General features: G+C 34.3%; 1 protein-coding gene across 8 annotated transcripts in view; it reads left to right on the top strand.

Annotated features, from left to right (window-relative positions):
* PRPF40A (pre-mRNA processing factor 40 homolog A) overlaps positions 1 to 25,631 on the top strand; it is a 50,950-nt gene that overhangs the window by 1,418 nt on the left and 23,901 nt on the right. For all 8 annotated transcript variants that reach the window (XM_053598254.1, XM_053598253.1, XM_053598252.1 and 5 more), the window contains 4 exons: positions 438 to 569; positions 14,486 to 14,566; positions 15,680 to 15,710; positions 17,088 to 17,104. In XM_053598254.1, coding sequence (XP_053454229.1) covers positions 438 to 569; positions 14,486 to 14,566; positions 15,680 to 15,710; positions 17,088 to 17,104 — 261 coding nt within the window. The remainder of the gene's footprint in view (positions 1 to 437; positions 570 to 14,485; positions 14,567 to 15,679; positions 15,711 to 17,087; positions 17,105 to 25,631) is intronic.

Genomic DNA, 25,631 nt, shown 5'->3' with positions numbered 1-25,631 from the left:
ATAAGGCCAGCTCTTATCTGAATTAATTTGGTAAATGTAGCATTTGAAACTTGAAAGTCAGTAACATGGTAAATTACAATGGCCAGTTGTTTTTTCTATGTAAAGTAGGACAAATTTGTGGTTTTCATCATAACACTTTTTAAATTAGCATTCAGTGCGCACACAGTAAGCCTAAGCAATTAGTGACTGATTAAATCCGTGCTTTAAAAAGGGGGACAAAACTTATGATCCAGCTGTCCAGTAATCCAGCGAGCTCATTTTAAATGATAGTATGTTTAATTTTGTTTAAAACAAGAAGGTGTAAACTAACCCAATAACATATTAATCACTGATTAGACTAATATTATGCTACTTACAGATAACTGATTTGTTAAAATTATATTTTTGAGAAGCATTTAGTGTTACTTGCTAATTTTTGGATTTCCACTGTTTTTCAGATGGGGCATCCTGGAATGCATTATGCCCCAATGGGAATGCATCCTATGGGTCAGAGAGCGAATATGCCTCCTGTACCTCACGGAATGATGCCTCAAATGATGCCTCCTATGGGAGGGCCACCAATGGGACAAGTAAGAATATTTTTGTTTTATTTCGCATTTATTTTTCTATTTTGCCTTGGGTATTGTGTCAAAATTTCAAAATCTAGGTCAATACTTGTAACTGCTTAAGGATCAGTTTATGCCCAAATAATTTGAAATTTGATAAGTTAAAATGTTAACCAAATTTTGATTGTAATGAAAAAGGTCTTCTCTGTTTAAAAAATTTACTACTTCAACAAAACTAGTGGGGTTTTAAATTTTATTTTAAAAGGAATGTCAGTTGACACTAATGTTTTAAGAGTAAATATTATCAGCTATGGCAGCATAACTTTTTGGTGGACCATGCAAATGCATTGGAATCTGAAAGTAACGATTGTTTGGGCCTTTGGCTTAGGATGAATTTTATGGCTGAAATATCTTTCTCTTTGTATATAGGGGTAGGGGTGGGGAGTTCCTGTTCTGCAATACTGATTATTTATAATATAGACAGTACCAGATAGGTAGGTTGTTTTCTACTTACACTATTCTGTTTTTTATTTTATTTTTTTTAATGCTTATTGCTTCTGCACTCCTGCTTATGAGCTGCCCCTTCCATCTCTATTGTAAATTGTAAATGGATATTTTGTAAGAGATTTGGATCAAAAGGTTTTAATGCTGACTCAGTGACTTTGGTAGAACTGAGTTTCTAGAGAAACATCCAAGAAAGGTAACAAACAGGTTTAGTTACTGTGAATAATTTTGTGTGCTGTGTTAGGTTTTGTATCAAACAGATCCTTAGATGTCTGGGTTATTTCCATTGGAGTAGCTCTATAATCATCAAATTTAGGCTAACAAAATATTTTGGAAAGCCAATTTTCATAAGATCTTTTGCTAATTTTGTACTGTTACTTTGATAACCGTTTAAGCTTTGATGGTTTAAAGTTATTGGTGAGATTGCAGTGGAAAAAAGGAGCTTGCTATTTGTCTCTCTCTTTTTAACCTTAAGAGTAGAAGGGCTTAATGTCAGTGGTTTTCTTCTTTTTTAATTTGGAATATAGCCCTTGATTTTGTGTCAAAATCTATTCAAAGGCATCGGGCCCAAAAGATTCTGCCTGCACAAGTTCTTTAAATGAAGTCTTTTGTTCTGTTACTTTAGAATAACACAAATTTTAAAACTCCCTAGATGATGGGGAAACAACTCTGATTCCTCTTCTGTTTCTTTCCATCTCTAAGCAGCAAGGAGCTCTTCTTGTTTTCTTGGTAGAGCTGCTCTAACTAGATAATGAGCTTTAAAAATATTTATTCTTTAAATGCTCTGGTTCTTATTTAAAATTAGTTTCTTTCCACAGAAAGATAAAATAAAACAATTTGCTACTGCCAGATGCTTCTCTCTTTTCTGGGGCCTTCTGTTTCCATTGGGCCAATCAAGGTAAGTTTTGCAAGGGATTGACCTGCTTACCCTTGCTATAATGGTGCTATTACAGTACCAGAACCAAGATACCAGCTTGTCATTTCTAGTTTAAAAAAAAAAAAGGCAGATTTTATTTTTTTTTTTAAAGTACTTTTATGTATCTTATTGACATAAGCTGGTCACAGTTTGCTTTATGGCCCTTTCTCTTTAGCTGTATCAGTGACCATCTTCCTATTAAGGTTACTTGCTACTTGGTGCACATCCATTCAAATACTCTGAATTTTGCCTCGTGGTTTTCTTCTACTTTTTCCCTATGCCAATAATATGCTATGTGCCTTTAAGTATATGTGATTATTGAAATGTTTAGAAGTCTTTCTCCCTGTGATGGCTCCTTCTGTAATGATGATGTTTTAGTAAGAGTCCAGCTCTGAAGGTCCTAAGACAATCTCCATTGTTTTCCTCAAAATTAGATAATTTGCCTTTTTCCCCTTAACAACTAACTAACAATATGGGGCGTAAACCTTGTCAAAGATAATTCTTAATTTACATGGATAATTGGATTTCTCAAATAATTCGGAAACTTTTATTTATAGCTCTGTAAATATTCCCTCAAAAGTAAAAGTTGATAATAAATAGCAAAATTGATCCTTTTTTCTACATCATTTCTTCTGCCACTCTTTAAAAATAACTAATAAGTGGTAAGTGGTCAGAAGATAACTGAGACGAAGAGTGCCTACCTTCATCATTCACAGAGGTGACAGTTTGGTAGGGTTCTGCCATCAAGTTTTACAGAGTCAGTTCTCAAATCCTTTACACTTTGGGAACTGAAGGTTACTGTCTTCGTGCAAACTTGCATAAAGATCTCATGCTGGGACCAGCTGAAGACTAAAATTGGTAGCAGTCTTACTTGCTATGTGATTATAGTTTTTGAAATGTTGCTGAATATAGTATGAAATTTTAAAACTTGGTTGTAAAATATTATTCAGATTGGACAGCATGAATGATCTAGAGAAAACAGGGCTCATAATTTTTCAAATGCAACAAGTGGTCTGTTCAGCTTTTTTAATTCATGAGATGGCCTGCCATTTTTATAATACTGGCTGAATCTTTTAGTAGTAATCAATATTTGGAAATTACCAAATAGATCTTAATAATATTTCTTTCAAGTTTATCTCAGTATCTGTCCTGGAGGTAAAATTTACCTCTTAATTACTCTACATAACTTATGGGAAAGCCATGCTTCTACTTTGAGAGTTATAGGATCTTACAGCTGGAAGGGACCTTACAAGTTATTTAAACTTTAAGTAATATGTGACTTAAGATTTGTGGCAGGATCACTGGTTATAAAACAGTGTTAATAAAAATAGTTTTTCCTGCCTGATGGCAATTTGCATCAAAATAGAATTATGTATGAGGCTTTTTCTACTGCATCTAAGTGTTTTTGCCTTTAAAATGTTTTCATGTCTTATTCTTTTCCTGTCTTTTTAACACAAAGGACAGTGCAAGTCCTGCCATCTTTATATCACAGATATTTTGCCTTTAACCAAGAAGAGTTCTACTAGCATCCTCTTTTTTCATCCCTTTTTGAGTCTTAAATTATTCTTTTAATGAGTAGAATAGACTAAGAGTCTTAAGGTCCTTTTCAGCTCTAACAGCCTATGATTCAGTTCTGATGAGAGGAGTAGATGATATGAAATTTTATGGGTTAATGTGGAAATAAAAGAATAGGAAATTCTTTTGGCAAAGCCACCTTAATTCCATTTATTCAGTACCTTTTTTTTTTGTCTTTTATTTCTATTCCTGCTGCCATATGAGCTCAAAGTTGTCACACTCCCATTCCTAGAATACTTGACAATTGGTTTTCTTCAAGGCTGACTTCCCCCCTCCCCGCAATAATTCTAGGTTTCAGTATATCTCCTTTCCCAAGAATCTCCCAAGTTTTTTTTTCCTGTGCCTATAGCATAGTATTTAAATTCTATAGCTTAATTTTGAAGGATCTCCCATAGTACATGTTAAAACACAATTCAAAGGTACATGTCTTCACACTCCCTAATTTGAACACAGGCTGGTCTTTTCATAGTATCTTCAGTGATTATATTAGTTCATGACTTCAAGCTTATGCTGTTCTTCTTGCCTGCCTGCCCCCAGTGCACTATCACCACGAACTTTCCTTTTGCTTACCTAAGTTCTTCTGCTTCAACTCATGCCTTCTTAAGAAAGTCTCAGAAATAACTTTGGTCAATTTATATCTCCCTTTCAAATTATTGCAGAAAATCCTATGTAATCTGCCCATTAACTCTTAACTGTTTTCGCTTATTTTTGGCACTTAGTTATTGACTTGTTTTATGGTTTTTTATTTGCTTTATTTTCCCAGAAAGTAATAGATTGTAAGCTCTCAGGGGAAAGGGATTATGGTCTTTCATTTTTGAGAAGCCTGTAGGTGCTGAGTGCAATTCTTGGCTCATCATCATGGGTGCTCAGTAAAATACTTGTTGAATGAATGAAACAAATACACAGGCATTCTTTTCTGCAGCCAAGAAGTTAGTCAGTGTTAAATGTGACTGTTTGCAGTGGTTACTTGTGACTTTACTTTGTTACCACATACTGTTTTTAGTGCCTATCTCTATCTTACTGTTGCTTTTTCATTTGGAAAAAAAGGGAGGATAAATAAGATGAAATAAAACATTTTGGTGAATAAAACTAAAATACTTAGTTCCATTTACAGTTGGCTCTCTCTATCCACAGATTGAACTACAACTGCAAATGGAAAATATTCTTTAAAAAGACCAATACAACAAATTTTAAAAATGCAACATAACTACTGACAAAGCGTTTATATTGTATTCAGTGTTATAAGTAATCTAAAGATGATTTGAAGTATGTGGGAGGATGTGCTTAGTTTATATTTTCATGATTTAATGTATTTATATAAAGGACTTGAGCACCTTCAGATTTTGATATTGGGGGGAATCCTGGAACCAGTTCCCTGCCAGGATGCCAAGGAATTTATTTTGAATTTATTTGTATTTATTTATTTTGGAGAGTCTCACTCTCTTGCCTCAGGCTAAAATGCTGTGGCATCAGCCTCGCTCACAGCAACTCAAACTTTGGGCTCCAGTGATCCCCTGCCTTAGCCCACTGAGTACTTGGGAGTGCAGGCACCCACCATGATGCCCAGCTAGTTTTTGTATTTTTGATAGAGAAGGGGTCTCATTCTTGCTCAGGTTAGTCTCTAACTCCTGAACTCAAGCATCCCTGCTTCAGTCTGGTGATGACTGTATTTTAAATTGTAGGCAAATGTATTTCTGTGTGTGATATCATTGATGCTGATCTCTTTAAGAAGTTTTACCCCAGATTTTTTCATATCCTAAAGGAAAATGATTTAGAATATAGGCTTTCCAGAGAAGTGTGGTGTTTTTTAGATTTGCCTGACTGAAAGAACAAAACTGTTTGTTGCTATCAAATTACCCTTTGGAATATCTACAGAATCCATGTCAGTATTGGAGATTAGCCAGTAACAAAAAGAGGAATAAATTTCTTTTAGGTTATTTGCTCACAATTCTTGAATCTAGGTAATTTCTGTGTGCATGTATATTACTTAGGCAAGTGCTTTTTAAAAAATACTTTAACATACACCTAACATGTATTAACTTTTAGACTGAATGTGATTGGATTTTGACAGATTTTACTTGTGAGACTATAGATGTTTATTTTCATTATCTCTGTCTCTCTTTTTTTTTTTGAGTCTCACTCTGTTGCCCCAGGCTACAGCACCATGGGGTCGCTCTAGCTCTCAGTAACCTCAAAAGCCAGGGTTCAAGCAATCCTGCCTTAGCCTCCTGAGTATGTGAACTGCAGGTGTCTGCTACAACACTTGGCTAATTTTTCTTTTTCTTTTTCTTTTTCTTTTTTTAGTAAAAACAGGGTCTCGCTTTTGCTTAGGCTGGTCTCAAACTCCTAAGCTCAGGGGATCCTCCTGCCTGGGCCTCTGGAGTGCTGGGTTATAAGCATGAGCCACCTCACTGACTTTATTTTCATTATTTTTAGATGGCAAGTTCATTTAAATATAAACTCATCTGTTTAAGAGAGATGTATTATAAGAAGAACTTATAAGTTTGGAAGAGTAAACTGGATCCCCCACCCCTTGAGAATCACAAAGCACAATATATACTAAGATGCTGAGAAATCTTGCATTAATAAGCCTTATAACCCTTTTACTCAGTATTTCTTAGTCTTATTTGATTATTTCTTCTCACCTCCTTCATAAATATCCCAGTCCTGCATTGTCTGTTTAATTTGCTTTGTCTAGCAGCACGAATTAGCATTTTGTGAGAAATTGTGGATGAATGAGGGCCATTTTTTCTTTTACTTTGCTCTTACAAGAGAAAAAGTCAGTGTTGAAATAAATTTGTATCAACACACGTGAACATTTTAAAAAGTGGTTTATAGAGTACAACAAATTATTATTTAGTGGGGTCAAAAAAGACGGGAACAAATAGCAACAGGTCAACCTGTTTTTAGAACCTGGATTTATTAGAAATGTTTGACGTGAGGCAGCGCCTGTGGCTCAGTGAGTAGGGCACGCGTCCCACATACTGAGGGTGGCTGTTTCGAACCCAGCCCTGGGGGCGGCGCCTGTGGCTCAAGGAGTAGGGCGCCAGTCCCATATGCCGGAGGTGGCGGGTTCAAACCCAGCCCCGGCCAAAAATCAAAAAAAAACAAAAAAAACGAACCCAGCCCTGGCCAGACTGCAGCATAAAATAGCTTAGCATTGTGGTGGGCACTTGTAGTCCCAGCTACTCGGGAGGCTGAGGCAAGAGAATCACCTACGCCCAGGAGTTGGAGGCTGCTGTGAGCTGTAACACAATGGCACTCTACCGAGGGTGATAAAATAAGACTTTGTCCCTTAAAAAAGAAAAAGAAATGTTTGACATGACTTCTAGTCATAAAGTAGTATTGTCCATGTTAAAAGACATGGTATGTATACATACCCATAGCAGTGTACTGGGGTGAGGGGGGTTTAGTTTGTTTTTTAACCTAGAGAAGTAGGTCTAAATTGTGAAGGCTATAGGTAGGAATTAATGAATTACTTTCTCATATAGAAGTTTGTCATTAGTTTTTCATTCTTATTTTCTTTTTTCATACTTTTATATTTCTTGTAGACATTTAAAGTCTCCAGTTTTGGTGCTAGTGTAAACATGAATGATACATATACCTTGCTTTTAAAGAACATAAATCATTTCTGAGATAAGAGTCTGAACCATGTGTTTTTGTCATCTAACTGTTGATTTGGCTGTAAGGATATTTCTGGACATTTGAAAATCTAGTGAATATGAATCTTTCATACACATTGAGTGTTCCTAATTAAGAAATCTGAAATGCTTCAAAATCCAAAACTTTTTGAGCGCCAGCATCATGTTCAAAGGAAAAATGCACATTGGAAGATTTCAAATTTGGGGTTAGGGGTAAGTATAGATGCAAATATCCTCAAATCTGAAAAAGTACAGAACACTTCTGATTTCAAGCATTTTAGTTAAGGGATACCCATCCTGTATTTGCTTTCTTTTGCTGTCAAGTAACCCATATGTTATTTTTTGCTTATTGTAAGCAAAAGTTAATTGTAGTTAGCATTTGCTAAAGATGTGTTGTTTTGCATTGGTGTTGAAAGGAAGTCTGTTGCTTCTGTTTCTTTCTTACTTGGTGCGTTCAAAGTAGAAACCTGAATCTATTCCAAATCTGGATGATTTTGTTAGTCATGTATCTAAAAGGACTACAAACATGCCGAGAAGTGAGAGCTGTCTTGAGTTGACATACAGTTTCCTTTATCTTAGGCTTTGATTTTTCTTTTTTTTTTTTTTGACAAAATTCTTACCTCATTTATCTTAAGTCTTAGATATCTTTTAGACAGAATTCTCATACTAATACAATGGAATTATATTCAGTAGGTCTTGATCTTCTGTTTGGGCCAAGAGTTTTTTGATATTGAATGAGCATTAAGTACCTGTTTAAAAACACTAATTTGGTCTAGTACTTTTAGACCATATGTTATCAGAAGTTATTCCTCTGAAAAATGATTTTTTAGTAATCTAAGTCATTATGTATTTATCATATTTCCTAAATATAAAGAAATTTACCCTGTCTTAACTGAAATAAAGTATAAAAATTTAGGTAGATAAAATACTGAATCTAGCTTGAAAGACTTAGAGTGGGAAAAAGGTAATGGACTTACATTTTTGTATACTCATGTCCAAAACTTAGATGACTTTTCAGAGTAAGTTTTAAAGTTAATAATTCTGCATGACTTAACTAAGGCACAACAATATGCGTGTATTCCCATTTATGTTGTCTGGATGTCCAAGCTTTTTCCTTTCTTGGCGGAAGAAGAATTGTCTTGGACCATATGTGAAATATACAAACACTAATGAAAGCTGATGTGCAGAAAAAAAGATTCATATATAATTTTCGCGAGACCCAACACAACAGAGAAGAAAACAAGCCTCACATAATCCACGTGGCCTGTGGACTACAGGTTGTACACTGCTTGAGAGTTTTTATAAAATAATGTGCTAACAGTTCATTTTCATTCAGCTTTAAGTTTTTTGTGTTATAAAAAATTACAATTCCGCACACACACCTCCTGGTCCTCATCAGTGCTGTAGGCATTGCTGCACTTGGAGGCTAAATCACTAGACTCTAAACTCCTCAAGGGCAGGAGGACCTTGTCAATTTGGTGTACTACTGTCCACCTAGTGCCAAGAATGGTTGGTTGAATGGATGGTGAGATCGGCTATTGGCTCACCCCAGCTGAGGGTCAGATTTCTCCATTTTTGCAGTCTCATTTCATCAGTACCTACTTATTGTCTATTGATAGGCAGGCTCTGCTCTAGGGGTTGAGAACATAAAAACAAAAAAATTACGATTCCGCTGCCATGAGAGATTTATATTCTTTATTAAATTTTTTTTTTTTTTTAAGAGACAAGGTCTTGCTCTGTCACCCAGGCTGAAGTGTAGTGGCACAGTCAGTACCTCACTGCACCCTTGAACTCCTGGCCTCAAGTGATCCTCCCCCTTCGGTCTTCCAAGTAGCTGGGACTACAGGCATGCACCACCACACTCTGCTAATTTTATTTTTTTGTGGTGATGAGTTCTCACTGTGTTTCTGAGGCTGATCTTAAACTCCTAGCTAACGATCCTCCCAAAGTGCTGGGATTATAGGCACAAACCACCATGACTGGCTTCTAGATCAGGGGTTCTCAACCTGTGGGTCGCAACCCAGGGGAACTGTATTAAAGGGCCCCGGCATTGGAAAGGTTGAGAACCACAGTGCTCGAGATGCTTTTAAAGAACCAAAGTGCTTGAGAGATGGGTAGGGAATAGGTGAGGGAAGGGCCAACATAGAGATTCTTTTATTATATGAGTTGAAGAAGAGCAATGATAATAAAATGGCTGTCATGTCATTGAGCACCAGTCTAAGTGCCTTACATGTATCATTTCATTTGTTCCCTACATCAGTCCTATAAGATGTGTACTCCTTTTTTTATTCATGAGGATACTGAGATCCAGAGAGATCAAATACATCAGCCTCAGAGAAGACTGCTGGCAAAATAGTCAACCTGAGATAGGAATTCTGCCAGTCTAACTTCAGGGTGCACTTAAGAGCTATGCTGAGCTGGTTCTCTGTATAGCAGTTAAAAAAAAAAATAATTAATTAATTAATTAATTAAACTAATTTCCCTAAAACCTGAAGGGGTAGCCATATTTCAGCAGTTCAAAATTCTCTAGGTTGAGAGAGTTTAGCAAGCAAAATAATTTTGAACAGTGGCCTTTGTATTATTAAATGGTAAGGTTCTAATCCATGTGATAATAGTTTGTGCAAATATTGTCTACCTTTTATTTATCATATGTTTCTTACCAAAATGACATCTTGAATTTATATTACTATAGATGAAGAGGCAGTAAAATTAAATTATTTTCTTATAATGTAACCATTTTTGGCCAGGCGTGGAGGGTCACACCTACAATCCTAGCACTCTGGAAGGCTGAGGCAGGAGGATCACTTGAGCTCCAGAGTTGGAGACCAGACTGAGAGAGTGAAGCCCTGTCTCTACTAAAAATAGAAAAATTAACTGGTTCCCTGGTGGGCGCCTATAGTCCCAGCTACCTGAGAGACTGAGGCAGGAGGATCACTTGAGATGAAGAGTTTGAGATTGCCCGGAGCTAAGCTGAGGCCATGGCACTCTTTATCGTTGAGCAATGGAGTGAGGACTATATCTCCAAAAAAACATAAATAAAGTAACCATTTTCATTTGCTAAAGGTATGCTTTAATCATAGATATTTCTGGTTATTTCCAATTAAACAAATATTTAGTTCCACTTAAAGATTCAATTTTTGTATTTATTTATAAAATAGTGGCGTATAAGATAGTTGTTTTTGTGTACTAAATAGCCTCTGTAGACTCTACTTACCTTATGGACTTTAACTTCACTTTTAAGAGGAAGCAGGTTAAAAGGCAAGAATCATTTAGATTATCAATTTGCAGCTAAAGGTTTGCAGCAAGAATGGTTTTTAAAAATCAGTTAAATCTAGGAGTTAACATTTTGTAAAGATAGGGAAAAAATAGGTCTGTTTGTGATTTCTTTCCACCTAGAAAATTTTTTAGAAATAATTACAAAGAAAAGAACTTGTGAAATGCTCATGTGAACACTTGTTTTCTTTGCGTATCATAGGAAAATTAGACTAATTTAGCTTACATTTTGTGAAAATTATTTGCTGTAGCATTGATAATTGCTTTTATTATTATACCTTTTTTCATTTTTAAAATCTATGAAGCAATAAATGAAATATGGTTATTTATATCTAACATTAGAAACTTTCTGGGATAAGGCTAAGAGTGACTAAGCAAAGTTATATGATGCTCCTTAGTTATTGCTCATTTATTTTTTATTATCGTCAGAGAGGTAGTTCCTCTGAGAGTATCATGATAATTGGTTGTGTAACTTTTGTCATTAAAAGAATAGGAAATAGAAATAAACATAGAAATTACTTTTATGGTGTATACATAACTTACTTACATGCATGAGGTTGGCCAGTTATAAAGTATATTAAGTATAGTGTATCAGTTATTTTTGCTTTTAAAAGGTGCCAGAGCATCTATGAAATTCAGATGTTTAAGATTTTAGAGAATTAAGTATTTCTCGTAAGTATGTTTTCCCTTTCTCTCACCCCTAATCCTAACAATTAAAAATTCTTCATTGTAGCATTTTACATATTTGCCAAAGCAGTTTAAATGGGAATTTGTAAAGCAGTTTATGTTTTGATTTTATAGTATGCTTCACTTTAAGCTAATATGAACTATCACTTTGTAAGAACGATATGGCTTGTGGAATTTGTCGCACTTTTGTAGCGATTGTGTTAAAAATTTTTCCCTTTTATCATTTTGAACTATTACCCCATTTTCATTAAACTTGAAATGTCATCAGTGGTGAGATAATCTGTCACAGTCGTGAGGTCATTATGGTCAATGATGGTGGTCCACTAAGTTTACCATCCTATATTTTGCTGTAACATTTCTATATTTAGATGTACAAATGCTGTTGTGTTACAGTTGCTTGCAGTATTTAGTACAATAGCATACTGTATAGATTTGTAGCCTGCATGTGTTGTAGGCAATACCATCTAGGTTTATATACATTCACTCTATTGGGGTATTCAACCTGTGACCCATAGGCCATATGAAGACTTTTTTTTGCGTATCTGTAGCGCCAGGTATCACAATAAGTATGCACAGGGCTATTTTTTTACTAATCAGGTTTCATTAGTGTCTGTGTGGCCCAAGAAAGCTCTTGTTTTTCCAATGTGAAGCAGAAGAGGAAAAAGGTTGGACAGCCCTGTCTAGGCTGTTTGCACATTGGAATCCCCTAATAATGCATTTCTCAAAATACATCTCTATCATTAAGCAACACATGGCTATGTTTTGTATACTCCTAAGAGAAAACAAAAGTAAAATGGGAAGTCTAATAGAGTCTGTAGACAAAGGTTACTAAGGCATATACTCTCCATGTGAAGCAAGTATACCTACCATGCAAAAAGTAGACAGCAAAAGAACTTTTCTTATTGGGAAGGGGAGGAAGAGAATCACTTCTGAGGATTTGGGCCATAAGCTGATTTTCATAAGCTTGCAGGCTGGATTCCCATTAGGTGTGGTATTAAAAAAAGAATAGGTAGAAAAGAAAATTTTAATGGTCTCAGATTTAAGGGGCTGCCAAGTAACTGGTGTAAGACAACACAAATCTTCTGGAAGAATGCAACTTCAAAGAGGGGATTCTAAAATCTACCTCCATGTTATATACATCCTGCAGTTAATGGAAAATCAGAATTTTCATAACATTTCCAGAAAGTAAATTCTTCAGGCTTTTCTGTGATGATCAGGCCTCTGGAAGAGCTCTAAATTTCTCAAATTCTTATGATAGTTTTTCATACAAAATATAGTATTTTGCATATTTATATTTTTATTTATTTCATGTTAACATCACAGTTTTGGTATGAAATTGTATTAATGGTCTATTTACTTTTAGAATTCTGAGTTGTACATAATTTAAGACTGGTAGATGAATTTGTCAGGAAAAATAAGCTTCACAAGTTACCTTCTCAGAATTTATAGAGATAACAAAGGAGAGTATAGCTTTTTCTTACACATTAAATATCATTCTATAATCAGTACAGTGATTTCTAGTCTCTAACGGGAGAATTTGAGATGTTGAAAAATTTGAAGTATCTTTAAAAAATTGGGGTATGAGAAGGATAATTAAAGAGAGAACTATGTCAAGCTCTGTATGTTCTTTAATCATTTTCAAATATGGTTTGCTGGAAGTCTCATAAGCCAGATGTAGTAAACTCTAGTTATATATAGGTTTTTTGTGGCTTTGTTTTTTAAATAGGGCTTTTTAAATAGGATTTGATTTGATTTGTGTGTATGTCATAATGTTTCAGTTTGAAATTACATTCATTCGTATAGTCTACTGTTAGCATGAAGAAATAGTCTCTACTATGGAGATTTTACCCTGTTTTAAAAATACCTTTAATTCTTACAAGAAATGACTTTGATTTATTTTTCTGTTAAGTTTTCAAACTTTGATTTCCTGATTTAGCTTAGAATTCTAGTTTTAGAGGTGTTACTAGCTTTTGATTTTTTAAATATAGGCCATTTTAAGTAATAGGCTGTTTGTTGCCCAGCATGCTTCTGGGCTGCTTTCCCTCTATAACCAGTTACCTGATTGAGCTTACTTTGCATTAGCCTCAAGCAGAATTAATCCTGAGGATGTATCTGTTGAAGGAGAATGTATGGGCTGGGAGAAAGCCTAGTTCTTTCTCATTTGATTGTTAGACATATTTTTTTCACTTAACATGTTAGTTTTTTCTCTGATTCTCTTCGTCTGGGTAATGGAAGCTTATCAATACTTCTGTTTTCATATTCCATACCTTTTAAAAAACATGTTATTTTGAACATACTTCAAGTAGGCCACCACATTTGTCTACTCAGAATTCTGTGAACAAGTTCTTGATAAATGATGTTTAAACAATTTATTGGCACTTTTCTAATCCATTAACTCCATATCACTTCATTTTAATAGGTACTTTAGCTTTGTTTTGCTTCCTGAGTTGACTTAAACAAATAATAAAATGAGCATGTGAATGTTCTTTTCTACTTTTAGTAGGCTTTAATCTTTATGTTCTTACTGACCAAATGCTTATTTCTTTTCTTTTGGTCCTATCTGTCAAATTATTTAATTTGAATAACCAGTTACTTTGTTCCAATTCCTGTGATTATTGTATGTAATTTTGGCCCCCATCTGTTTCCGCAGATCCATTTGATGTTTATATTAAAATCCAAATTGTAATGTGGGGTTATACCACATACAGATGAGCACTAGATCAAACCCTTGGGAAATTTATGTTCATCTTTATGATTTTTATTCATATTTAGTAGAATTAATTCATAGATTTGAATTCCAGTCTTTGGTAAACTAGGTTGAGTTCTCAAACTAGTATCTTCAGATATTTATTATTTGCCATAAGTTTTCTACAAGAGAGGATAGATGATTAGGGGTTTAAAAGTTTGTTTTTTAATGAATCTTTTTAGAGACACTTTCAATTTTAAACACCTTTGATGTAGGATTTTGAAAAGGACCGGATTGTGGTAAAATTTATTCAGTGTAGGTATTAAAAGTCAAAGGTGAAAATTTTTATTCAAATTCTGTTGCTCCAAAAAAAAGGAAAACATGAATGTTAATACTAAAGGAAGTTGGTATTTTTAGGCTAGAAATTACATAATAGTCCAAACTTTTAAATTTACTTGTTAAAATAATTTTGATTATACATAAAAGCTATGACTTAAGTATTAAAATAGGTCATTGATTACAGTACTTCATTCATTCAACAAGCACTTACTAAGCATACTATCCATATAGTGTAGTGTTCAGTAGTTTTTAATCTTAAGTTGTATGATTCTTACATACTTTGATCTTATAAAGTAACCTTTTTTTACTTTTGTTTTAGATGCCTGGAATGATGTCTTCAGTAATGCCTGGAATGATGATGTCTCATATGTCTCAGGCCTCCATGCAGCCTGCCTTACCGGTAATCTTGTGAAAATAACTATTTTCTCTGTTGTTGTGACTAATTACTTTTAAGTATGAAATAGTATTAATGTATTCTTTTATGCAGTTGTGTTAGCCTTTTAAGTGCTTCTGGAGTACTGTAATGTAATGTGAGAATTACAGTGGACTTTTAGTTTCTGTAACTTGAATGATAAGCATTTACATTTTTCCCTATATTGATATTATAATAAATGTCATTCTTCGTTATTAAGCTAATTCTAAATTCAACAAGACCAGAACTTTATTGGTCTGGTAACATTTTGATTTTAAATTATAGGCCACTTGCTTTCCTGAGTGCTAGTGAGAAGTTGATATAATGTGATTTAATATTAGATTTAGAAATCAGAAGACTTTGAAATCCACATTTCATGTGAACTCAGCTGTGACAGCTTACTTTAGAATATCCTTCAATAGCCTTACCATCCCTATTGGGTAACATAGCAGTGTATAAGTTAATATAATATTCATTCAAATCGGTTTAAATTCTTTACAGCCACTTCTGGGCTATCAGGTAATAGTGAACATATGTGGCATAGTCCCTTGGGATGGTAAGTTTTCAGTGACCCTTAAGGCCAGATATATTTTAAAATGCTTTCTAATAAGAGAATAACATTACTTATGCTGTGTATTACATAATAATTTCCTGTAGGGTCTAGGGCAGTGCCCAATAATTTCTAACATGTTAATGTTTCTACAGAAAAAATAATGGACAGTCACTCTGAAGTGGGATAAATAAAGATTGTAAAGACTTTAATGTTCTTTCTGGGCAGGTTTGGGAAGCTATACTTAAAAAAGCTTAGTTTTCAGAGCTTTTTGGATTTCCAAATAGTGGGTAAAGGGTCATGAATCTGTGTGCACTTGGTGACCATACAGCAGTTAAAGTGCTAAAAGTAGTCCCAAGTTGCTGATACCTCTTATAATTTATAGTCAATTCAGGAAACTGAGACTACTAAGACTTCCACTAAGAATCTTTCAGTTACTGATTTGAGGATTATACTTAAAAGGGACTGATATTGCTGTGATTTATGAGGAACTTATGTAAAATATAGTTTAAACAATGTAAATATTACTAATTTTATCTTTCTTCTTATAGCCAGGAGTAAATAGTATGGATGTAGCAGCAGGTATGTATATTATGTATGGTGGTATGTATTATACTTTATTTGGGAAATAGCATTCCTGTTATTATGAGGAATAAAAGTACAGTGTCTTCTTTGACCTTATGATCATCTCCTGACTTTTCTTTATTTATAATAGTTTTAGGTCAGAGGTTCTGGACCAGTTTGGTCTGCAGATAAACTTTGGTCGTCTGCTTGGCCCTTGTGGTCATTGGAGTTTGTAAGCCCTATCATATTTTTTTCCATTAGTTACCCATAACTAGCCATTTTAACGGGCTTTAATACATAATAATAATGCCTCCATTATTCATGGATAGTTTTCCACATACATTTTTATTCCATATGCTGAACGTTACCCTGTGATTATACCAAAACACTTTTTTTGGTTTCAAACATTACTGGTTGAAAGATGTTTGAAACACATCACGTTTTCCTCCAGGTTTATACAGGACATAATTGATGTTTTAAGATGTTTCACAGATTTCATTACATATTTAAAATGATGTTCTGAAATACTTCATATAGGGTATTTTTTTTTTTTTTTTTTTGTCCTATTTAGATATCTAGAGCTGGGGTACTATTTCCTGGAATATCATATTAAATTTTCTTTTTAATCTTTTAAATGCTTTGGCTCCACAATTGATGTCCATACTAACTGCTTTTGCCTACAGAGTATACATGAACTTTATTTTACATACAGTTTTTGTTTACTGCTTTCAAAAATTAGAGGTTATTAGTGTGAGTTTTGTGAGTAATATTCATTTCAAAGACCCTTAAAAGGTTTTCTGTAGTTTATAGGGCAGCACCATAAAATAGAACTTTCTGCAGTGTTGGACATGTTCTATAATTTATGGTGTTGAATATAGTAGACACTAGACCACATGTAATTATTGAGTATTTGATGTGGTTAGTACAATTGAGGAATTAAATTTTTTAAATTTAATCTTAATTTAAAATTTTAATTTAAATAGGGATGTATGGTGGTTAATGTCTTCTGTATTATACACCACAAGTCTGGAATCTAATTGTAGATACCAGAAATCTAAAGCGATGAGGTGAGAGGTCAGAGGCATTGTTGTACTTTGGTATTCTATAGCAGAGAAAGAGAAATTAGGCAGGATAGACACTTGTGATAGCAAGAAGATATAATAGCAAGAAGAGGAGAAACAGAAAGCAAAGCAACTCCAAGTGAGTTTGTAGATTGAATGTTCAAATTCTGAAAATGCTTTCCATTGTATCTGTTTAATACGTGGGAAAGGGAGTCCTATGGGACAGTCTTAGGATTGTCAGAGAGGATAAAGAGGAAGAAATAGTATGAGTAAATGTTAAAAATATTGAGAGATCATGATTTATCACCATGGTAATATTTTGCTTTTTTTTTAGGTACAGCATCTGGTGCAGTAAGTACTCTTTAAACCTTTAATGTATTTATCTCATGCTTACCCTTATTTCTGTTATAAGAATTATGTGCTAATTTGATCCTTACATCACTCTTTAGTTTTCCCTTTCTTTGCCAAAGGTTGAAAATTGGTAAATTTTAAAATATAATTTTGATGGGGTTAATTGAGAAGAATGAGAATTACATGCATCAGTTTTTATAAGGATTTGATTTCTCTCCATCACACTTAGAAGGGAAGCAGAACTTGCAGGTGCGCAGTAATTAACTTGCTATTTATTAGTATGTATTACATTGAAAATAATGTTTTTTATAGAGAAGAATTTATTTACCCATTTTCATTACTGTAAACCTCATGCAGACTTTTAAAATAATGTAATTTTAAGAAGCACTTTTTTGCTGTAACTTCCTTAACACTGTCTTAGAAAGAAAAACAGCATGCTCAGAATTGCTGTGCTGTTTCTTTAAGAAGGAAGAGGGTGAAATTGCTATGTTATGTTTTTGTGTCAGTATTTGATTTAAGGTAGTAATCTTCCTTGTTTTGTTCTTCTATATATGATATTCTGTTTAACATTTAATAGTGCCCATATTTTAGGAAAGTAATGTTAAGCCTAAGGCCCCACTTAAAGATGGCTATTTTATGGTTATTAATATTATTCCATTCTTTAGCCTCAAAGTTTTTTTCTGTTCCTTAATGAGGAACGAAAGGAAGAATTTATGTATAATCTCCCTTAATCAAAGCAACATGATTCCTGGGAGGTAGTTGTTATCCCATTATTATGGTTGAAGAAATACAGGAAGCTTTGAATTTATTACAAATACTTCAGTATTTTACATTTGAGGGGGAAATTTTTACATTGAGACCCTTATTTAAATGTTGAGTTCTTCATATGTTAAATAGTAATTCTTTGCTACTGCGAATTTCAAATATTTTTCCTAGTCTATTATTTGTCAATTTTTGCTTTTGTCCCAGCTTGCTATACTATTATCTAGCTATGATTACCCCTATTTTTTGCTTTGACTTTGCCACTTTTTTTTTTTTTTGTAGAGGGAGTCTCACTGCCCTCGGTAGGGTGCCATGGCGTCACACAGCTCACAGCAACCTCCAACTCCTGGGCTTAGGTGATTCTCTAGCCTCAGCCTCCTAAGTAGCTGGGACTACAGGTGTCTGCCACAATGCCCAGCTGTTTTTTTGTTGCAGTTTGGCTGGGGCCAGGTTTGAACCCGTCACCCTTAGTACATGGGACCCTACCCACTGTGCCACAGGTGCCGCCCCGACTTTGCCACTTTTTGAAAACAGTTTACTTAAGTAGCCCTTTAACTGTGTTTCAGTTTTGATTTTACTCTTGGTCTGAATTTGTTTTTGTTATTTATTTAATTTCTTTTGAGACAGAGTCTTACTGTATTGCCCTGGCTAGAGTACAATAGTGGTGTTGTTATCATAGCTCACTGCTACCAGCTGTCTTCTGGGATCAAGCAATCCTTCTGCCTCAGCCTCCTGAGTAGCTGTGGCTACAGGCATGCACTAAGACACACATCAGGCAAGCATTTCTATTTTTTTTGTAGAGAACAGGGAGTTCTGGCTCTTGCTTAGGCTGGTTTTAGACCTCAAGCAATTCTCCTGCGTTGGTCTTCCAAAGTACTAGCTAGTATTACAGGTTTGAGCCACTGCATCCAGCTTTGGTTATCCTTTTTAGCTTGTGATTATATTGAAGTTTTTACTAGTATTTCCTCATCCCTTGTGCTACTCATAAACTTTTCTGTATTTTTCTTGGAAGATTTTTATTACTTTTCTTATCATTAAGTATTTGATTTGTTTGGTTTTCTTCCTCATTAATTGAAATCTTTTTTTTTTTGTCATATACTAAATTCTCGTATTTGAACATCTATTTCTGGGTTTTCTCGCCCACTGTTTATTTCTATTTGTATATTTCTAATCTAGCACTAATTTTTTAATTATGGTGACTTTAATATTTAATAAGGCAAGCAAATTCCTTCTGAATTCAGTTTTCTAGTATTAGTATCTTATGTAGATTATTTGTATTTAGGCAGTAGACCCAAAAGACCCCTCTCTTTCTGTTTGTTAAAACAATTCTTTCTGATTGTTAGAACAACTTGAATAAATGAGAAATATTTTATTAGATTATTAAGTAAGAAATGTCCAGGTTCCAGGTACTAGGTTTGACATTTGATATCTCTGATCTTTCACTTTGACACTTAACTGTTTTTGGTTTATTGAGAAAGTGTGTGCTCATTCCTTCAAATGCATATTTTGCCTCGTGATTATCTTTCAAATTTTTTTAGAGCTATTTTTGTGAAACCATGGATATGTCAAAATTTATGTTTTTTTTTTTAATATGAGCTCTCGTGGAACTAGTGCAAGGCATACAGCTCAAAATATCAATGAAATGTTTGGGAAGGATGTGGCTCAAGAATGCACAGTATGCCGGTAGTTTGAAGTTCCATGCTGCTGATTTTAATCTTGAAATTGAGACACACGGGGGACTTGATCCCAATGTAGACATTGAGCTGAAAGTTGTAGTGAAAGCAAATCCATTTCGACTTACACATGAATTAGCAAGGTTTAATATTACTATTCCAACACTATTGGACTATTTGAAACAAATCAGCAAGGTAAAAGAAGCTGGATAGATGGGTTCCCCATAAAATAAATGAGCGTCAGAAGAGAAATTGTCTCAAATCTTGCCTTTCTTTGCATATAGGCAAAGCATTTCTATTCCTCGTCATGAAAAATATATGCTTTTTGATAATCACAAGCATTCAGCACAGTGGTTGAATAAAGATGAAGTGCCAAAACATGGTCTAAAACCAAATGTTCACCAAAAAAAGCTAATGGTGTCTGTTCAGTGGTCTAGTGCTGGTATGATCCATTACAGAAGTGATTTTCAGCTAGTATGCTGCCCACTAGGCTGCTGTGAGGATCTTAGGTGTGCCATGAAAATTTTTAAAGTTCTTTCATTAAATTATTTTTGGAAGAAGTTCAGAGTACACTAAATATATTCTTTTTTTAAGCTTTTTTTTTTTTTAAATCAACAGAATTTAAGTGTGCCATGGAAGTTTAAGTTTATTAAGTTAAGTTTAATAGGTTCAAGTGTGGCATGAGATAAAAAAGGTTGAGCTTCATGGAACTCCTGCAACTATTTGGATGAAATGATAAGGATGCTTGCAAGTAAGCAGTAAGATTGGTCAGTAGAGACAGGCAAAATCTCTTGCAAGAAAACGCTGTTGTACAAAGAACACCACTCAAACTACAGAAGCTGAACTTGAAAATTCCTTCTTATCCATTGTATTTATCAGACCTTACCTAATGACTACCACTTCTTCCAAGGAAAAATATTCAGTTCTCAACAAGCTGTGGAAAATTGCCTGTCATTATTTCATGACCATTTGTTCTCCAGACTTATTTGCTCCTGGCGTACACAAATTATTGTTACGATGTCAAAACTGGCCAGGTGTGGTAGCTCACGTGTGTAATCCTAGCGCTTTCAGACGCTGAGGCAGGTGGATTGCCTGAGCTCACAGATTCGAGACTAGCATGAATCAGAGCGAGACCTTGTCTATAAAAAAAATAACTGGGCATTGTGCGCCTGTAGTCTCACCTACTCTGGAGGCAGAAGCAGTGGAATTGTTTGAGCTAAGAGTTTAAGATTGCTGTGGGCTATGAGGCCATGGAGAAACTCTTCCTCGGTCTCCCAAAATGCTAGGATTAAGACATGAGCTGCTGTGACTGGCTTGTTCATGATATTAATGGAAGTGGCTTTCGAGTGTTGTTTGTTAGTTTTGTTTGTTTGTTTTGTTTTGTTTTTACTTTTGCGGTTTTTGCCCAGGATTGGGTTTGAACCTGCCACCTCTAGCATATGGAGCCAGCGCCCTACTGCTTTGAGCCACAGGCGCTGCCCCTTGTTAGTTTTGATAAATTGCCTTTTTCATTTGTTTTTGCTTTTATCTTTATTTTTGGATACTTGTGAACTTAGTTTTCAGGATATGATTTGATCATACCAAGTGCAATAGTCTGGTCTTACACTATTTTTCCTCATTTGATTTTTTGATGTAAGTAATTTTTATTTTTTTTAAGAGACAATTTTCTTACTTTGCCCTCAGTAGAGTGCTGTGGTTTCATTGCTCACAGCAACCTCAAACTCTTGGGCTCAAGTGATTCTCTTGCCTTAGCCTCCCAAGTATCTGGCACCTGCCACAACATCTGGCCATTTTTTAGAGACAGAGTCTCGCTGTGGCTCAGGCTGGTCTCAAAAGTTGAGCTCAGGCAACCCACCCGCCTTGGCCTCCCAGAGTGCTAGGATTTACAGGCATGAGCCACCATTTCTAGCTGATGGAAATAATTGCTTTTGAAATTTCCCAATATCGAACCACTCTTGCACTTCTACAATCAATTCTGCTTTGTCAAAGTGTATACACTGCAAAAGTTTCTTTGATAATATGTTATTTAAATTATTGTTACATTTAACTTCATGTTGCCTTCCTTTTTTTGGTACCTTTTCTATTGGGTCTTTTTAATGAATGGAGAGCTTTTCATCTTTTTTCATGATCTGAAATAATAACATTACAAATCTCAGTTCTTTAAAGGTTATATAATATTCTTCTATAAAACCATTTGTTTGGGTATGTTTTAGTTGTTTCTACAGAATACTGAAGTGAATTTTGGTACTCAGCTTGAAATCATTTCCTCTAAGTTAGGCAGTTGGTTCTAAATCTAAGTGTTTGGTTGTGTTCTTCCTCAATTCTAATCTTACTTTTTTGCTTTTTTTAAATTTTTGTTATTTAGGGTAGTGTTTGTATTTAGCCTTTTTTTCCTTTCAGCTTCATGAAATTCAGCTTAGACATTGTATAAACATGTACGTGTGACCTGTATCCAAATTATGTACACAAGGTTGACCTTGAGGGTATTGACTTTTTTCACAATCCTTTTTCTGTTATTGGCCTGCTTTTTCCTAGCTTTTGCTGAATTTAAAAAGTATATTAACATTCTTAGTATAATGTGTGGGGTTTTTTTATTTCTTTGCATTTCAAATGCTTTTTTTATTTCTTTGTATTTCAAATGCTTTTTTTCTGTATATGTCTTTGCCACTACATCATTTGATATGATTTCTTGATCTTTTTATTTAAATAACTCAGCATAGTTAGATATTTTCCATTATATTGCAAATGGGATATATACATCAATAGTATGAATGGACTATATGGATCTGTTTTCCTATGGGTAGGTATTCACTTGACTAATTTTTCATCATAACTAGTAATCTGGTAGAGAACATCCTTGTTCATGACATGTTTGAAATAGTATCAGTGGGATTTTTTTAGGTAAAATTTCAAGATCAAGAGATAATATTTGTATATTATTGTAATATATTATTACATATTGATATGTACTCATTAACTGCCATTCAAAGAATTTATACTAATTTCATTTCCAGCAGTAGCATTAAGAGAATACCTTTTTATACTATTGCAACATTGTATAAGTCTTTGTCATTTATCTAATGAGCTAAAAGTTTCATGTAGTGTATGCTTCCTTGATTTACTAATGAAGTTGAACATCTGAATTGTATTCGGTTTATAGCTGTGTTGTTTTATTAGTATATCTTATATTGATCATAGCAGATTTTTGTATGTTAAGTTTGATTTTTTTTTTTTTTTTTTTTGTCCCTTAAACTACCATTTCATGTCTGATTTATATTATTAGTGCAATAACTGGTTGGTAACAAAATAGTTGTGGTCTTTAGAGGCAGATATGATTAGTTGTTCTGGAATCATTTCCTGAGTCCCTGCTGAGCAAGTTACGAATCCTCACGAAGGTTTTTTTAATCTGTAGAATGGAGAGAGTGGTATATACTTCCTTTATAATATAGTTTGTGAGGCTCAAATCGAGTAGTAGGCAGTGAATACTATATTTCTATTTCATTTATTAGCTTGTATACCTCTCTCTCCCTCCCTCCCATTTTCTGGTTGGCCATACATTGTTCCTTCTTTTTCATTTCATTATCTCATAAATTCCTGTGAACTTCTTTTTTCCTTGATGCACCCTTTAGCACATTCTGATTTGAGAAGTGTAAGTATATAGTAGGACCTCCATAGATGACCATCTCCTTATGTTGACCACCTCCTTAAGTTGACCTCATTTTCATAGACTGGACATGCATCACACATACATATCAATACAGTAGGCCTATTTCCTTATGTTGACCACCTCTGTATGTTAACCAGTTTCTTACAGTCCATTGGGTGGTCAACTTAAAGAGATTTTTCTGTAGTTTGGATACTTATGGTAGACTGCCTAGGTAGTACAATTTTGAGATGTTACTGAGTCCATTACATATTTTTAAGGGTAAGAAAAACATGATTATCTTAACATCAATTATTAAATAAAGCATTATTCATATAAATGAATTTATATATTTCTAACTGCATCATCTTTTGATGAGAAGATGCTAAAGTAGGTAAACAGAAAGCCTAATATTTTTTAGCACCTATTTAATTTTTGCTTCAGTGATAGCATAGTTATCCAGTATTAGGTGCTAGAACAAGTTAAAGAATTTAAACACACCTTGGGCGGCGCCTGTGGCTCAGTTGGTAAGGCGCCGGCCCCATATGCCGAGGGTGGCGGGTTCAAGCCCAGCCCCGGCCAAACTGCAACAAAAAAATAGCCGGGCGTTGTGGCGGGCGCCTGTGGTCCCAGTTGCTCAGGAGGCTGAGGCAAGAGTATTGCATAAGCCCAAGAGTTGGAGGTTGCTGTGAGCCGTGTGAGGCCATGGCACTCTACCTGAGGGCGGTACAGTGAGACTCTGTCTCTACAAAAAAAAAAAAAAAGAATTTAAACACACTTTTACAATTGTCTAATTATCCTGCTACATTATGCAGAAATCTATTCTGTACGTAGTCATTTCAGATAACTTAGCAAATTTCACTATAGGAAAGACCAATCACTTTTTTATCAGACAGCTCAAATTTTATGGAGTTATTTCTTTGAATTCTAGTGGTTATGTGTAATTCCTTTACAATAATACTAGTTCTATTTTCAGTTACAGAAAATAAGATCTTACTGCTTCTAGTTAATTGTTAAAATCACACCAATATATATTCCAGTTACATTTTCTTGTCTTTCCATCCCTGAATTTTGCAAATATTCCTTAAATAAGCTAATTTCATTTCAACTTTTTAAATCTGGAATTGGAATGTATCGTATAATCCATAGTGTCTTATGACCTCCATTGTCCAGGTGATAGATATGGCTTAATTGTACATGAGTGAACAAAAGTAACAACATCAAAAGAATGAATATCAGTGGTTTGGAAGAAAATCCTGAAAGTGATGGTACAGCACTGTCTGTTATCAGCTAGTAATAAATGATTATAGCAAAAAAATATAAGAAAAGCAGTGAATCACATATGTTTGGCTACATTACCAAAGCAAAAATAAAAAGTAGGTTGGCTCTTACTCATTAAAGTTGATACAGAAAAAAGAAAGATGAGCTTAGATAAGTATAAAAGAAGGTTAAGAACCAGTCTCTGTTTTTCACTTGTTTTAACATATTTTTAAGAAACTATATTAGCAAATTCTTAATGCAACATGTGGTGTATTATTTGGAATATTATGGACATTGGCAACACTGATACAAAAACTGGCCTCAATGTAAAGTTTAAGGACTATCTTAAATATTTTCCTTTTTTATGTAGTAACAGAAGTGTTATGTGACAAAATCGCTAAGAATAAATCTTTCCAAAGAGCCTGAAGTTAAATAATGTTATAGTCTAGGTTTGAAGAAATGTGGCATAGGTTATCTTTGTATAAATCTTCAAGCATAGTTAAGTTCATCATCTGAAAAATCTGGTGCCACAAATTGAATTCATTACCTTAGATATCATCCAGGAATAGCCTTTATTTGAAGCATATCTATTATTGATGCCTCAGGTTTCTTTAGCAACTTGTAGCAGGTTCTTAGTATGCTCTCTTGAACCTTTGATTAAGAGTGGATTTATATTCTGTATCAAGTTAGTTTCACTCACATAAAATTTTTATCTCATCTATCTTATTTATCCCTTTTAAAGGGACATTTATCCCTTTTAAATTTTATCTTGTTGATAGTTCTGATTGTTACCTAAAAACCATTTCTTCCAGTTTTGACAGCTGTGTCTTTATAGCACATCAGTTTAGAACTTTGTCCAATTTGATGTGACTATTCTTTGTACTAAAGTAGACGAACACATAATCAGTTCTTCTGTATTAGTACCCAGTTCATATATTTTTTCATCTACTAGTCATACAGTTGTATTTTGAAAAATTATCTTATGTATCTGAAGTATATAGAGTTACTTAGGAGAGTAGTCATATTGTAATTCTGAGAGAAATCCCCAAACCTAACTTGATCCATGTGGCTTTTAAAGTATTAAAAATATTATGTTTTGGGGCAGCGCCTGTGGCTCAGTGAGACTGTCTCTACAAAAAAAAAAAATATATTATGTTTTTATCTTATTTATTCTGTTTCCCTACTTGTG

This window comes from Nycticebus coucang, chromosome 7 (assembly GCF_027406575.1).
Source record: "Nycticebus coucang isolate mNycCou1 chromosome 7, mNycCou1.pri, whole genome shotgun sequence".
In the NCBI taxonomy this organism is placed as follows: Eukaryota; Metazoa; Chordata; class Mammalia; order Primates; family Lorisidae; genus Nycticebus; species Nycticebus coucang.
Note: the sequence above shows the minus strand (reverse complement) of the source record. Positions and strands in the feature narration are given on the sequence as shown.